The 16,369-nt window shown below is 37.2% G+C and overlaps 2 protein-coding genes across 4 annotated transcripts in view; one reads left to right on the top strand and one right to left on the bottom strand.

Moving 5' to 3' along the window:
- LOC136243616 (uncharacterized) overlaps nt 1–16,369 on the bottom strand; it is a 35,616-nt gene that overhangs the window by 9,863 nt on the left and 9,384 nt on the right. For both annotated transcript variants that reach the window (XM_066035161.1, XM_066035160.1), the window contains exons 5-6: nt 15,384–15,451; nt 15,023–15,151 (exon numbers count right to left, since the gene is read on the bottom strand). In XM_066035161.1, the coding sequence (XP_065891233.1) occupies nt 15,023–15,151; nt 15,384–15,451 (197 nt within the window). The remainder of the gene's footprint in view (nt 1–15,022; nt 15,152–15,383; nt 15,452–16,369) is intronic.
- LOC136243493 (uncharacterized) lies at nt 2,254–4,184 on the top strand. Of its 2 annotated transcripts, none has more exons than XM_066034998.1 (2): nt 2,254–2,385; nt 3,104–4,184. In XM_066034998.1, exons 1-2 carry the CDS (start codon nt 2,265–2,267, stop codon nt 3,991–3,993), a joined length of 1,011 nt encoding a protein of 336 aa, XP_065891070.1. In that variant the 5' UTR covers nt 2,254–2,264; the 3' UTR covers nt 3,994–4,184. The 2 variants fall into 2 exon arrangements, with proteins under 2 accessions (XP_065891070.1, XP_065891071.1); XM_066034999.1 differs by lacking the exon at nt 2,254–2,385 and adding an exon at nt 2,732–2,785.

Raw genomic sequence — 16,369 nt, 5'->3', positions numbered from 1 at the left:
TGGTGAATCTTTCTCTAGTTTTGAGGTTATCAAAATCTCTTTATGTACCACTTAAGTGTGGGAGTTCAAAGGTGCTGCTTGGGATTAAAATAATTGTTTGAACAATGCGTGGATGCGTATTTCTATTTACCACTTGTCAGCCATTGAGCAGACCACAGAACAACACAAAGCGGACGGCCAGATTTTAAATACGTGTAGGTGAGTAATTTATAGTCCTAAGTACTTAACTTAACTCAAAACTAGAGAAAGATTCACCAATACATAGTGTACAAGTGTATTTCTATACATGCAGCATACACTTCTGCCCTCGTAATGGAAGAGAACAATTAGTGCTAACCACAATAGCTTGCCACAACAATGTCCAGCCACAACAAAAGACTGTTGAGTGAATATTTAGCTGGTCACATGATATTACTTGGAATTAGTGTGAGCAAGATATATACGTACGTGTGAAAGGCTGCAGAGATGGGACTTGGTTTGCTAGCTACATTTATAGAATTCCTACTTCTCACTATACCTGTGTTTGCTAACAATGAAGATGTGACACTTGGTATGGTTAAGACCAATCCTGCTGCTTCTTGTCATGAGATATACCAGCATAATCCTACTAGTAGGGGAAGTGTTGGACAATACTGGATAAAGAGTAGTGAAGGATTGTTTGAGGTCACTTGTAACATGAAGCTAAAGTGTGGTGGTGTTGAAGGAGGATGGATGCAAGTTGTTGATGTAGACACAAATCGAGATGATACTTGTCCAGGAACATGGCACAAGATCACCACTCCCAGGAGACTCTGTTTAGGATATGTTGTTGGATGTGCTTCTGCACATTTTTATGTGAAGGGAGTCAGTTATGAACACATTTGTGGACAAGCCAAAGCTTATCAAAAGGGACATATGGATGCTTTTGACTCTGAAAAACAAGGAATTGATGACATATATGTTGATGGTATTTCCATCACTTTAGGATCACCACGTAAACATGTGTGGACCTATGCTGTTGGTTTAAGTGATGACTATGACTATGATTGTTGTAACTGTCCATGTGCCACTCATCCTGGTCCCCCTCCACCTGCCTTACGTTGAAATTCGCATCTGCAAAGATGAACCCCATGCTAATGAAGATGTAGCTATTGAAAAACTTGAACTTTACACTCTTTAGTTACCAAGCAAGATCAAAGGATTCTTTAAAAGTACTTTGTGTGGAACAAAGAAATATGCTTTGAACATACTACTTTTTAGATATTTTGGAAATTAGTAAATTGTTTTACTATGTAATAATTTCTTATTATTCATTTACTGTGCAGTGTAATACACCACAAGTCACTCACCTTTTGCATCACCACTTGTAATATTGCTATGTGACTAGTGACGTCATTCACACTCGGTACATACGATCAAGTGCCTCAAGTGCTATGCAGTGGTGCAACAATCCAAAGGCAAGGATAGCTGACCAACATGTTATACAGCTTTTTAAAACATCAAAATTAACTGAAAGTTGTGTAGTGACACATTTGTCACATATGCAAAATTAGAAAGCTAGTTGAAGTCATGGCAAGCAAATTTTATTGTTTTATTGTGTATAACTACCAGAATTATCAGAATGACAATAATGTCTACTTATACAAATGCTACATAACTAAAACATAGTCACAATTACTCAACAATCATCTTTGCACTTCTATAATAAAAAGGAGGAGAAAAGAAACTTTGCGCATCCTACAAACAGTAAAACAACTTCAAGATCATAGCACACTGAAGAAGTCTACTATGCCACAGCACAATTCTAAATCATGAAACTAAATATGATAATAGGGAACTCTACACAAAACCCATAATAAACATGCAACTATAGTAAACATGTAGTGCCTGAAGGCACTTTGCGGCACTTATGGGCTCTCCTGGCTACATACACAAATGGATCGACTGTTGGGACACACAAACTGTACACACTATACACAAATCGTGCCATACATGTACATATAACATAGCTTATAAGACAAATGTTGTTTATGCTGACACAACGCTATAAGTACAAAAAGTACCTACTGTTGAAAGGAAATTCTTTACAATATCAACAGAGAGTACACAAGGAGCACAAAAACACATGAATATTGTTGACTAGTGCAAAAACATGTGAATGAGATTATTACTGTCTGTGACAGTAATGTCAATCACACTCTTCACTTGTAAACATTGTAGTACATTGATAAAGGCTTAAAAGTACATAAGTATTTACACACACACAACATGAGATTTTCCAATAGATGATATACAATGATATTGCCAGAGCAATAAATACAGTACCGTCCAAGGAAACTAGAGTCGTTACCCTTCAACTAGAGGATAATGACTTGCTAGCGAAATGGCTGCCATGCCCTTTAATTGGTGAGTTTTTAAAATCACACGCACTCATGAGAAATGACGTTGTGCTTGGGCAGTACCATAGCTACTCCGAAACCATCTCTTGACAAATTTTGTTCTAAAATTTGAATAAGGGATTTAACAAGACATGCTAGTATTGGCACAACTGACAATACATTCCAATACCTACAGTAATGCTATAATATAGGACAATTAGTCCCTCAAGTATGAAAGTGACATTGAGGAAACCAGAACAACTCCTAATATCAAAATACATTGCTACACTTGATATATGTACTTGTATACACGTAAAGATACACAGTTGTATTAAATATTGGAAGATACAGCAGAAGTAATATCACTTTATAGATAACAAAGTAACATATCTTGACGGTGGATGGTGAAGATCAACTAAAGTGACAAAGTGAGATGCACTATAATGTAGTATGTGTCTATTAGTTACCATGAAAGTGAAATACTCTTCAACCAGATGCTTGAAAAGACCAGAAAAATAGCAGTACTGACCTCATTGTTACATATTACAATAGTAATTGTATTCAAATGTTTTGCACTAGTAAATAGATGATGTAGTTTAGTGCAACTAGTCCTTCTCATCCATGTTTGTACTCTACGTGTATATATATGTGGTTATCCTTATTCTGTAACAATGACCTTGTAATTCTCTATAAATACAGTGTGCTTGCCGTGCATAGTTAGTCTGTTGCTGCTGGTGCTTTAATAGGTTACATACAATACAATTGGTTCAACTCTACAAAGATGAAGTTCAACATCTTTATAGTATCTGTACACTGTTTGGTTGTTACTACACTGGCAAATGAAGACAGGACACTTGGTATGGTTAAGACCAATCCTGCTGCTTCTTGTCATGAGATATACCAGCGTAATCCTACTAGTAGGGGAAGTGTTGGACAATACTGGATAAAGACTAGTGAAGGATTGTTTGAGGTCACTTGTAACATGAAGCTAAAGTGTGGTGGTGTTGAAGGAGGATGGATGCAAGTTGTTGATGTAGACATGAATCGAGATGATAGTTGTCCAGGAACATGGTACAAGGTCACCACTCCCAGGAGACTGTGCATAGGACATGTGTATGGATGTACTTCTGCACATTTTTATGTGAAGGGAGTTGAGTATCAACATATCTGTGGACAAGTTAAAGCATACCAAATAGGACATATGAATGCTTTTGCTACTAAGAAACAGGGAATTGATGGCATATATGTTGATGGTATTTCCATTACTTTAGGATCACCACGTAAACATGTGTGGACCTATGCTGTTGGTTTAAGTGATGACTACAACTATCCACTTTGGAATTGTCCATGTGCCACTCATCCTGGTCCCCCTCCACCTGCCTTTGTAGGTAATGATTACTACTGTGAGTCTGGAGATGTGGGAACATATGAAGCAGCTCACTACTACTTGTCAGACCCTTTATGGGATGGTGCTGGCTGCACACAAGGTAATGGTTGTTGTGCCAAAATTGGGATGCCGTGGTTCTACCGGAGATTACCAATGTCTGTACTTGAGGACTTTGAAGTCCGTACTTGTAATGATGAAAATGGAGAAGATGTTGCTATTGAAAAACTTGAACTTTATGTTCTTAACTAAAAAAACATGAAGAACACATCCAGGCTTGTAAAAATGCATATTTATGCAAGACTTAAGGACAACACACATAATTATCACTTGTAGCTGTTTATTTCTTCTTTTAGGTTTTGCATTTTGAAAACTTACTGTATCAATATGTATATGTATGCAATGTAATGTTTTACTACATGTGTTATTAAGCTATTCACTGATCTAAGTTTAAATGGAAGTAGATACATCACACACCTCTTAATAAAATGTATGTGTTCTACCATGGTTTCAGGTGTTAATAAGAACCTTGCTCCAGTGTTACTTGATCACAGTTGGCAATCAGCCAAATTCTCAGGGACCACTGGCTGAATATTGCTGAATTGCCAAATTGTATCATACTAACCATCCAATACAGAGAACTACTTAGCAACCATATATCTAAATACTCGCTATGAACTAAGGAGGTTTCTGTTTACATAACAGAAACTGCAACAACAGCAAAGTCCAAAATCCAAACAACTATTTTTACAAAGATGTTTTACACTCCAAAGAACTACTCTATACAGTTTACTCACAGTGCACAGCTGGTGTCTTCATGATTTGTCCCCTTTTTGCTGTTGCGCATACATATATGCATGCACTTGTGTCCACCATGCCATGTCCAGGATAAAGCAGCCGACTGTCAACTTTACCTATCTCCATGGATGTATAATGCTTTCTTTATTATCAAATAATACTTTCCAACTCAAAGAACAATTTAACTCACCCACATATGAGAGGTCATTTTGTGCTATTGCATAACAAACATGCAATATGCTACTGTATTCAGAACTAACAAGTTAAAGGCACCCTGTACAATCATTAAAGGTAAGATACATGGTAAACTAACATGGTACTAGTGGATCAGCACATATGTATGGTGTTTACGCAGACACAGAACTAAGGCTATAAGTACCTAATGTTGAATGAAGAGTATACAAGTAGCACACAAACACACATGAATATTGTTGACTAGAACAAAAAACATGTGAATAAGATTACAATGTCTGTGATAGCAATGTCACAATCTTGTAAACATTTCAATGATGTGTTAGCCACAATAATTATGGGTTAGTTATTAGTATTAATGGTCAACATATATGACATTAGCATAAAACCATAAGTGACCAGATCCACAATATTTGTGTAAGCCTACGTAATTTGTAATTTTACAGTAGAATGCATTAATGTAGATACAGCGGATGAAATACTTACAATTCTTCAATAAATATTTTGAGAAATTTGTTATACAATGAAGGAAAGAACTACGTAATAGCAAAAGCATATTTCCCAAAGTAAGCAGAGTTTGAAAATCTTTTGTGTCAGTGCTCTAAACAGATACGACCATTAGTTCACATCATGTTGGACAAGTGGTTTACTCTACAAGTGGTTTACTCTTGTCTTCATCTTACAGTTTTCACTTTCACTCTGGTCATAAGAAAGACCTTAAAGACATAATTTACCTGGCAAAGGATTTGCTGGTGTATGAGGACCATGATGGTGTAAGTTACATCTCTGTATAAAACTGCATTTTAAAGAAAATGTGATGAAATGGAATATAAAAAAATGCAAACCTGTGAGGTTCTAGTATCCCCATATATAAAAATTCTTGTATGAACCACTTAATTCATATACTGGTGCAGAGAGAATACAAAATTGGCAGCTCTGAGCTTACTGCAGGTAGTACAACAGACATTCACATATTTTGCACAAGTAAACAGTGTGGTTTTGTGCATCCTATACTCTTACTGCTATTCATAGTTTGTATCATTCTTATGCATGTCTCTATTCAATAATTACACTTTGTTCAATGCTAATGATCCTGTGGTTTAAGGTACTTCTATAAATACAGTGACCTTGCTAAGGCTGGTCAGTAGACTTGCAGTCAAGTGTTTTGACAAAAAGTTCAGTTACAGCTCAAATGGTACAACCTTACAAAGATGAAGTTCAACATCTTAATAGTATTTGTATACTGTTTGGTTGTTACTATACTGGCAAATGAAGACAAGACACTTGCCAATGGTATGAGTAAAGAAAATCCTGCTGCTTCTTGTCATGAGATATACCAACATAATCCAACTAGTAGGGGAAGTGTTGGACAGTACTGGATAAAGACTAGTGAAGGATTGTTTGAGGTCACTTGTAACATGAAGCTAAAGTGTGGTGGTGTTGAAGGAGGATGGATGCAAGTTGTTGATGTAGACATGAATCGAGATGATACTTGTCCAGGAACATGGCACAAGATCACTACTCCCAGGAGACTATGTGTAGTAAACACACCTGGATGTGTTTCTGCACATTTTTGTGTAAGGAGAGCTAGTTATGAACACATTTGTGGACAAGCCAAGGCTTATCAAAAAGGAACTACAGATGCTTTTCAACACAAAACACAAGGAATTGATGGAATATATGTTGATGGCATTTCCATCACTTTAGGATCACCACGTAAACATGTGTGGACCTATGCTGTTGGTTTAAGTGATGACTATGACTACCCAAATTATAACTGTCCATGTGCCACTCATCCTGGTCCCCCTCCACCTGCCTTTGTAGGTAATGATTACTACTGTGAGTCTGGAGATGTGGGAACACATGAAGATCCTCCTTACTACCTTTCAGACCCTTTATGGGATGGTGCCGGTTGCACACAAGGTAATGGATGTTGTGCCAAGATTGGGATTCCGTGGTTTTACAGGAGATTGCCAATGCCTGTAAATGAGGACTTTGAAATTCGTATGTGTAAAGATGAGATTCATGGTTATGAAGATGTGGCTACTGAAAAACTAGAACTTTATGTTCTTTAGTGACTGCAACAAGCAAGATCAAAGGATCCCATAAAAACATGTTTCTGTGTGACACAAGGAATAGGTTATCACCTAGACAATTTTCTGAACTGTTTAACCAAGTGCTCTACCATGTAAATAAGTTCCATTAATATTGACAATTTTCCAAGCTATACATATAATTACAAATAAAAGGAAAAAATTTAATTAGGGATCAGAGAAAACAAGTAGTGAAACAAGGAAGGTTGTCTATACCTCCAGATATGGTAGTGGACATTAAATCCCTAAACTTCAGTCTATAACCATGACTGAATTAGGGACTAAACATTCACTAGTATATCTGCAGGTATAGGGAACCTTCCTTGTTTTACCACTTTTTAGCTATTCCCTTGTTTTGCAACTTATTTCTTTGATCTCTAATCCAACTTAAAAATCCTATTTTTCATTCTACTTGTTTGTTTACCTTTTTAATAACATAATTATGACAAATGAACCTCATTAATAGGCACCAGGCATGCCATAAAAGTAATTTTGTATCAGAACATGTGCCCCAACAATCAATTTCGTGACGGAAAGGGAGGTGGCCATATGCTTTGTTTTCAGCTTGCCATTACACAACATTACAAATGAAGAACAGTATGAGAAGCATCTCTGCAATCAATCCAGTCACTACGGAAAATACAGGTGATAAGCCAACACAGCCACAGGGAAGCCGCATCGCACTATTGCAATTTGACACCTTCAGTTGCGTTGTCAGCAAAAAGAAAGGAGAACAAAAAGTCCACAATGTGTGTACTGTACATACTGTGGTTGGCAAAAAGACACATCTGAGGATGAAGCAAATTTGAACAGTGAAGAAATCAAGTCCATAGCCTTATTTTGAGCTATGTATGTTTGGCTGGGGGCATCAGTTAGTCAGTCAGTCAGTCAGCATAAAATTCTGTTAAATAGAAAATTCCATAGAAACTTTTTGGAAGGGCTTGGAGTTGGTCTGAAAACCTTTTTGGGCTTGGCTATGCCTAACCAATGCTGCCAAGCTGTCATGAAGGGAAATTGAGGCTGGTATTATGATGATAATTTAGCACCAGTTCTTCATGATCCCTACTATACAGTACTACTGTACTATATGATAGCTGAAGTGTAAGAAAGAATGCAAAAGCTAGTAGGATGACAGTAACAGCACAGTGACTTTCCATTACACTTTTAAAAAGTACACTGTATATGTACAAGCTAATCAAATTCACTTGTTTTTAAAACATGACGGCAATTAAAGTATGGGGATGATGCTAGTGCCAATTGCCACTAAAGGAAATGCATAAACCACAGCAGTGTTTGCACAAGCATGCATAGTCTCACACTCTGGTAGCAAAGTATGCTGTGCTTAGTGGCTAAAGCTAGCCAATCTCCACAAAGACAGAGAGCCTATAGATGGCTACATACATGTGTCAAGAAAAGATGAAAATACACCTGAGCAATATGCTGATATACAAATCTGTAGGATAGTGTGCTGCATAAAACTATAATATAAGTACTATTACTAACTTTTGAAAAGTTATCTGCCATTAAGTATGGTAGTAAGCATAGTAGTAATTAATAGAGGACTTTCAACGTGACATAAGTCATCGTAATTACTAAGCAACTGTAGCTGACGGCCATGTTTTGGGACAGTGTTGTGGCTGAAAAGCGCTTTCTCAGGATTTGGTACAGGCTGTAATGAAGCGAATCAGTGTTGAGTTGTGTTATAAATACCACCCAGCTCGTTAAAAAAGGCGAAGAAGTTAGAATTGGTGAGTAATGTATCGAAATTTAATTAGCCACCTATTTCACAAAGCCAATGATAATAAGATCTTCTATTTCGAAACCAGCCCAGCTTCCCAGTACCACTATACCCAGCGCTTAGTGAATAAATCTCATTACCTTCATTCTGATCCATATGCGCCATAGAAAGTTGTCCCAAAACATGTCCGCCTAGCAACTGTTGCTTTACGCATGCAAGTCCTCTATAGTAGGAAATACAAGGTTACGTAGCATTTTTTTGTTAAAACTGCTGACCAAAAAAACCAGTCATGTATATTCCCTATACAACGACTTTGGTAGCATTGGTAACCCAAACATGAATCCAAATCAACACAAAATGCTTTTGACAAGTTTCTAACTTTTAAACCAAATTTTCTACCGAATAATACCTGAGTAAGTAAGTAACCAACTGCTGCCTTCAACAAGTGTATGTAGCTCAAAAATGGCTGATGATACAAGCTGGACATTTTTTGGTGCACATTTCAACGTCACTTGGATGTGCCTTTACTATACCACAGGATATATAATGCATGGACTTACCAAACATGTCCATCTGTGTGTCCTAAAAATAACATAGGAATTGTATCACCACACTTCTCTAAGTGAGGAGATTTATTCCAGATAAGCTTCCCATACTGTTGTACTCCATACATGGTATAATGGGCAGAGGATGACTGAATACAAATGAAATGGCTGCATTGTTTGCAAGTACTCAATATTTGGGGAGTCCTTTTAGACACACAAAAGTGTAGTTAATACAGCCTGTGTGTAGCTGCTGTGTGTGGAAATACATCTCCATAACAACAGGACTGTAATGAGAGAGTCATTGAGCTACTAGAACAAAATAAGCATTGAACTGCTTCAACTGTGTAGATAGTCATATTATCTACGTATGTACGGTAAAAGAAAGTTATTCAACTGTAACAGAAGGGGAACACCATTGACACCAGTGAAATGGTGATGAAGCACCAGTGAAATGGTGATGGAATGCTAGTGGAATGGCCGCTTGAATTATACAGCTATTAATAGACAAATAACAGTCAAACAAGATTGGGGATGACTTGACATACCAAAGATCAATATCACTACAGTACACTTAATGGGAGGGGAAGGGGTTAATAAAAAGAGTTTGTACATTCATGTAAAAATAGTGAATGTCCAACGATACAAAAAAAAATTACAATGTATAGGAAGCACATTTTAAAGAAGGTGTATATGGCAGAATATTTTATGAACCAGAATACAATCTACTACACCTGTAACTCAGTACTAGCTAATATGATTATAGTCACATTCAGTCAGCTATTAGTAACAACAGTCATCAATACAGTTTTAAAAACAATAACATGGACAAGCAGAAAAAAACATTACAGTATGGGCTAAAAATAATATACATGTGTAATTAAAGCTGCAAACTAAAGCAGCGTAAAGCAGTCCATTCTTCTGTACATTTTCTAGTACAACACAAAGTACAATAACACAGGGGCGGAGAACAGTACTCAAAAGTGGGGGGGCAAGTCATGTGGGTTGGCTGTAAGTTACAAAGTGTTTTAAAATGATTGACTGTACCTTAGTGTGCCTTGCACTCTAGCATGCAAAGCATTCCAATACTAAGGGGGTCTAGGGGCATGCCCCCACAGGAAAATTTTGAGATTTGGATGCTTTGAGATTGAATCTGAGAGTATTTTCAGTGCTACATGTGTACTTGAATAGGATACTGCTATGCAAAGACTATCATGTACAGCTAGATACGTACATCAGTAAATGAAGGCATTTCAAATAGACTCATGCTGTTAATTACATATAGATATAAGTGTTAATGAAGACATATTGAATAAATTGCATATAGCAGGACCAACTTATATGATTCCTCTGAATGTTCTATTAGAGTAGTTAGGTGACTGCTCTATTAGAGTATATCGATCTCGTGCACTCCCAGTACTGATCCATGCAGTGCTCCATTCTTGCATGACCTTTAGCACAAATCCTAGTAAATTAAGGCAAAGTAAGTTGGCTAATGACTAAAATAGTTGCTTTACTTTGGCAACTGGGCATTGGAAAAAGTGAGGGGGCACTGCCCCTCCATTTGTAAAAGTGGGGGGGCAGTTGCCCCCTCTGTCCCCCCCCCCCCCCCCCCCTATTTCTCTGCCCTGCAATAACATGTATGATGTACTAGTGGATCAGTTCCTGACCCACACACAGTGTTTATGCTGTCACAGAACAAGTACCTGTTGTTGAAGGAAATTGTTTACAATACCAAATGGAGAGTACACAAGTGACACAAACACATGAATATTGTTGACTAGTGCAAAAACATGTGAACGAGATTGCTGCTGTCTGTGATAGTAATGTTAATAACAATCTTCACTTGTAAACATTTTATCTAAGTGTTAGCTGAGTGGCTAAATGTACCTCTATAAATACAGTGACCTTGATAAGGCTGGTCAGTTGACTTGCAACCAGTGTTTCGACAGCAGCAAAGTCAAGAGTCCAGTTACAACTTAAATGGTACAACGCTTTACAAAGATGAAGTTCAACATCTTCATAGTATTTGTAAATTGTTTGGTTGTTACTACACTGGCAAACGAAGACAAGACACTTGGTATGAGTAAGGACAATCCTGCTGCTTCTTGTCATGAGATATACCAGCGTAATCCTACTAGTACGGGAAGTGTTGGACAATACTGGATAAAGACTAGTGAAGGATTGTTTGAGGTCACTTGTAACATGAAGCTAAAGTGTGGTGGTGTTGAAGGAGGATGGATGCAAGTTGTTGATGTAGACATGAATCGAGATGATAGTTGTCCAGGAACATGGCACAAGATCACCACTCCCAGGAGACTCTGTTTAGGATATGTAGCTGGATGTGCTTCTGCACATTTCTATGTGAAGGGAGTCAGTTATGAACACATTTGTGGACAAGCCAAAGCTTATCAAAAAGGAAGTATGGATGCTTTTCAACATAAAAGACAAGGAATTGATGGCATATATGTTGATGGTATTTCCATCACTTTAGGATCACCACGTAAACATGTGTGGACCTATGCTGTTGGTTTAAGTGATGACTATGACTATGATTGTTGTAACTGTCCATGTGCCACTCATCCTGGTCCCCCTCCACCTGCCTTTGTAGGTAATGATTACTACTGTGAGTCTGGAGATGTGGGAACACATGAAGGTCCTCCTTACTACTTGTCAGACCCTTTATGGGATGGTGCTGGCTGCACACAAGGTAATGGCTGTTGTGCCAACATCGGGATGCTGTGGTTCTACCGGAAACTACCACTGCCTGTAAACGAGGATTTTGAAGTTCGTGCTTGTAAAGATGGATCTCATGCTGGTGAAGACGTGGCTATTGAAAAAGTCGAACTCTACACTCTTTAACAAACATGCAAGAACAAACAATACCATAAAACACTTTTCCTTCAACAATTTTTGCTATCTTGCTATCTTAGGAACACATTGTGAAATCTTTATACTAAATTCTGTATTATGTGTATGTAATTGTCTTTTAATTCATATTCAACTACATTTGAGCAGTAACGTACAATTACATGGTTCACTTAGCTTGACACAAGCCATCTTGTGTATAACATGCAAAATGCAACATTAATCACCACTTTGTTGCCTTAAACATATATAGTATGGCTGTAAAGAGGTCAAGCCCCATTATTGCAACCAACAGAAGTGACGTAAAATGAGACTGTGACTTCCCTACGTGTTTACTTATATATAGAATGTTGTAATGCATTTCAAAGCTCAGATGGTCACAGTTATTGTATATGTAAGAGTTAAAGCAAGTGCTATGTGTGAAGTGTAGTGGTCACAAAACAGAGGCAAAGCTATAGAGTGGTTTCAATCGATGTCATAGGGTGCGGCGTTAAACTGAAACATGTGGCAAAATGGTGTGGCATTTGTACAGGTGGAGTGCATATTTCATTATTTTGCTGCTGTAAAAACACAGACAGCCAAGCAACTATAGTCAGGTAATCACTTACCAGTTGGTATTAATATACTAGAAGGATGGCGGCATAGCTTGTCTACTTTCTGATATCATAACACAATGCTCCATCTACTCGCCAACGCATTTTCTAAATTTGCACAACTATTGAATGGGACGTTCTATGGAGATATCAAAAACCAGTCTAGCTACGTTGTCGTTCTTTTAGTATGTTAATGCCCAATGATAAATGATTGTTTTACAGTGGTAAAGTTGCTGTCCGTGATTCTGTCGTGGCAGAGGATCACAAAACAAAACTATTTTGTATTGTGGTATTGGGGTTTTGCCACACGTTTATTAAGTGCGTAAAAAGGTGAAACTGCTCTATAGAGATCTGCCTTCAACCTGAGGTAAACAACAATTCAAAACTCATGGAATGATTTTAAAACCCAATATCTTTTATAGTTTACCATTGCACCTGAACACCTTCTGGCAGCTCCATGTACAGTACTGCCTAAGCGCAATGTCATTTCTGCAAGTGTGCGTGATTAAAAAACTCACCAATTAAAGGGCGTGGCAGCCATTCCACTTGCGAGTTGTTATCTTTAATTAGTGAGTTTTCTAATCACGCGCACTTGTGAGAAACGACATTGCGCTTGGGCAGTACTGTATCATCACCCATGTACTCATTGTGCTAGGTTGGCTCATATGCTGTTCTACAACTACTGTACCTGACATAGAACTATGGTCATGTAAACCATTCTATATGAACTTTTTTCATTTTGATCATCCCATGAAAGATCCTTTATATAGGCAACCCGACTTTTACAATCTGCAAACTAAACAGTATATACAGCCTGTAATGTACAATACTTGCAATTGGGATGCTTTGCCTTTGCAATGTTGCAACTATGGCCACTATTACCACTACACCAAGCAGCATATGGAACAACACTCGATAATAAACATAAATTGCTTTAGAAACAAGACAGAAGATACAACCGGTGGCTTGACTTTATTCACTAACTCATATCACAAGACCAGAAAAGGTTGGTCACGTATCATCAGTCATGTCATGATCTCAGGGAATATATCAATGACAATGTTAACTATTCTAAATAACAAATCATATACCTATGTTGCAGGAATCCCAGGGTCTTTACAAACCTTTTCAACACAACATGCTGGTTTCCAAGCTAATAAAAAGCCTTAACACCTGTTGTACTAACTATCCTTGGCCACGTAATTGCACGTCATATGGTTATGATACTTGAAAAAAGAGGTAGTTATCTAAATGACCACTTTAACAGTAAATCTTAAAACAGGGTAAATTAATTTGCTAGTACCACACATCTTAAAGAGCCAATTGTATATACCAGCTGCAGGAACAACCATTTACCTGGTACATGACTAAGATGTGAAGCAAGAACCTGAATGCCATACAACATTATTCTGCTACTGTAGAAATTGATGAATATCCTAATGACTTTTTATTATTTGTTGATTATTCAGTATCCCGCTACTATAACAAGGCTAATGCCTGTTAAGTAGAAACATAACACTAAAATCTTGGTCAAACAGAGAAAAAATCCCAGGCCAGGTGGAGACTTGATCCATAGACAGCTTGTAGTCTAGGTAAGTACCTCGGGAGCCAGATTCTCTCTGGTACTTTAGCAAGGTTAAGTTCTCTAGAGCTGAAATCAATGTCAAATTTAGTATTTAAATTATTTGAATAGTACAACAAGCAAATGATTTAAACAATTTGAATATTTTGAATTTATGTACATAATTTGATTTCTTAATAATGACAATTCTCTGTTCTGGAAGTGTTTAGGTAAATACTGTAACATTTCAGCTGTATAGTTCTCCAAAACAAGTCAGTTAGCAACAGCACAATAAAATTGGGTATCATACTCTTATAGTATTTCAATTCAATGCTGCACTGTCAGCATGCGTCACACTTGAACAACCAGTAATGTCCAGATCACACATGTTGTGAAGTGTATGGATCAAAGCTTAGAAAGCTATACACTTTTCTCAAATTACAACATGTCATGATAACACAACTAACAGGAAACAAACACATCCGTAACCAATAACTGTAGTAATTACGTTACAAAATCAAAACGTTTTGAACTATGTAAGTACATTGGTGTTTTCCAGACACTACAGATCTGGTGTTACACAGGTCAGTTTATTAATGAGGTCACATGAGCATTACCAACAACAAGGTAGTATACACAGCTTCTAATAGTTCTTGTGCGACAACAAAAACAAGCGAAATCACGTGCATAGGATTTCGACCAATCAAATCAATTTATTTTTGAACTTCAAACTATAATTACCACACATGACTTCCGCTTTAAATTTGTCGACGCGCCAGAACTATTAGAACCTGTGTATCATGTGACGTCATGTGATGTCATGTGATGCTACTCTGGTTTATATAATAATAACAACAATATCTAATCAACGATACATTTCAAGATATGCTGATTACCTTTAATGGCATAATTAAGCCAGCCTCATTAGAAACAAACTTCATCTTCTCCAAGAAATAAATCACTGAGTGCTCAAACTGCTGATGTGACAAGAGAATGTGCTTGTTCCCATTCATAAAAGCTGTGACCTACAACGTGTATATAAATACTGTTGTGTATACTGTCTATGTGTAGCCCGTGTGTGTGTGTACGTGTGTGTGTGTGTGTGTGTGTGTGTGTGTGTGTGTGTGTGTGTGTGTGTGTGTGTGTGTGTGTGTGTGTGTGTGTGTGTGTGTGTGTGTGTGTGTGTGTGTGTGTGTGTGTGTGTGTGTGTGTGTGTGTGTGTGTGTGTGTGTGTGTGTGTGAGTGAGTGAAGCATACCTCAGAAGCAACACTACAGCCATTGAGAAGCTTGATCCTGGACAACAAGTCAGACCTCAAACTGCTTTCTGCAACAGTAAATGGATAATAAACTGTACCTAACAGTAACTAGCATATTAATTCACACATGAACCAAAAAGTAATGAAACATATATACAAATGATGATATTATAACATCACCATGCAGGAAAATTTCTGAACAAAACTGTGACAATATGCCAATATAAGATTTTCCCATACAGCTACATAAATCATAATACCATCATTCACTTTCGCTTAATTCATTTTTACACTATACTTTTTAAAATACACTAATTTGTTTACTTTTCGTTATAACATTGTTATACACATGTGATTGTACCTTTTTAATATCATACATGGCTTTTTTGTAGTATGGTGACTGCTTTATTAGAGCATTTTAATATTGCTGCTCTGCTATATACAAGTGCGCTTATGGTAAGGTATCCTACATAATAGATCAAGAAACCTTCTCAAGTAAATAGATCATTAAGGTATGTGGTAGCCATGCTTTGTTTTCTGTAGTAAATCAATTGTTATAATTGCAGCTTTCTACTCCTTCTTACAGTAGCATAAGCGTTTCAAGCAGTAAAATATTTATTGATTAAGTCTTTACAGCATAAGTGCTGAAGGTCTGATACCCTTCTTAGCAAAATGTTGATATGGAAATTTAATCCTTTGATATGACGATTATGAAGAAGATGGGTCACTATACACAATAAAACTGAAGATCAAAGATACAGCGATGTGCAGAAGGGAGACTGTCATTGGAACTCTAAAAAGGCACATGAATTTGTTATTATTATATTGACATGAAATGGTGGTCTTGTGCTAAGTAGTTTAGCCTCAAGTCTTGCAACTGTGGTCAGGTTGGCAAGACTACAGGAAACACAAGCGAAACAAAAAAAAATCATTAGTCATTATAATTGCAGTTATTCAATGGAACAGAATACTGGAGTACACCTGCA

The sequence above is a fragment of the Dysidea avara genome, chromosome 13, assembly GCF_963678975.1.
Source record: "Dysidea avara chromosome 13, odDysAvar1.4, whole genome shotgun sequence".
Lineage (NCBI taxonomy): Eukaryota > Metazoa > Porifera > Demospongiae > Dictyoceratida > Dysideidae > Dysidea > Dysidea avara.
The sequence above is the reverse complement of the archived record's forward strand: the minus strand, read 5'-3'. Positions and strand labels throughout refer to the sequence as shown.

Bases quoted from the DNA above. Each gene is read 5' to 3' on its own strand.
- LOC136243493 (XM_066034998.1), top strand. From the start codon at position 2,265: ATGATATACAATGATATTGCCAGAGCAATAAATACAGTACCGTCCAAG. The intron at 2,386-3,103 runs GTGAGTTTTTAA...GTGCTTTAATAG, and splicing joins GCTGCCATGCCCTTTAATTG to GTTACATACAATACAATTGG.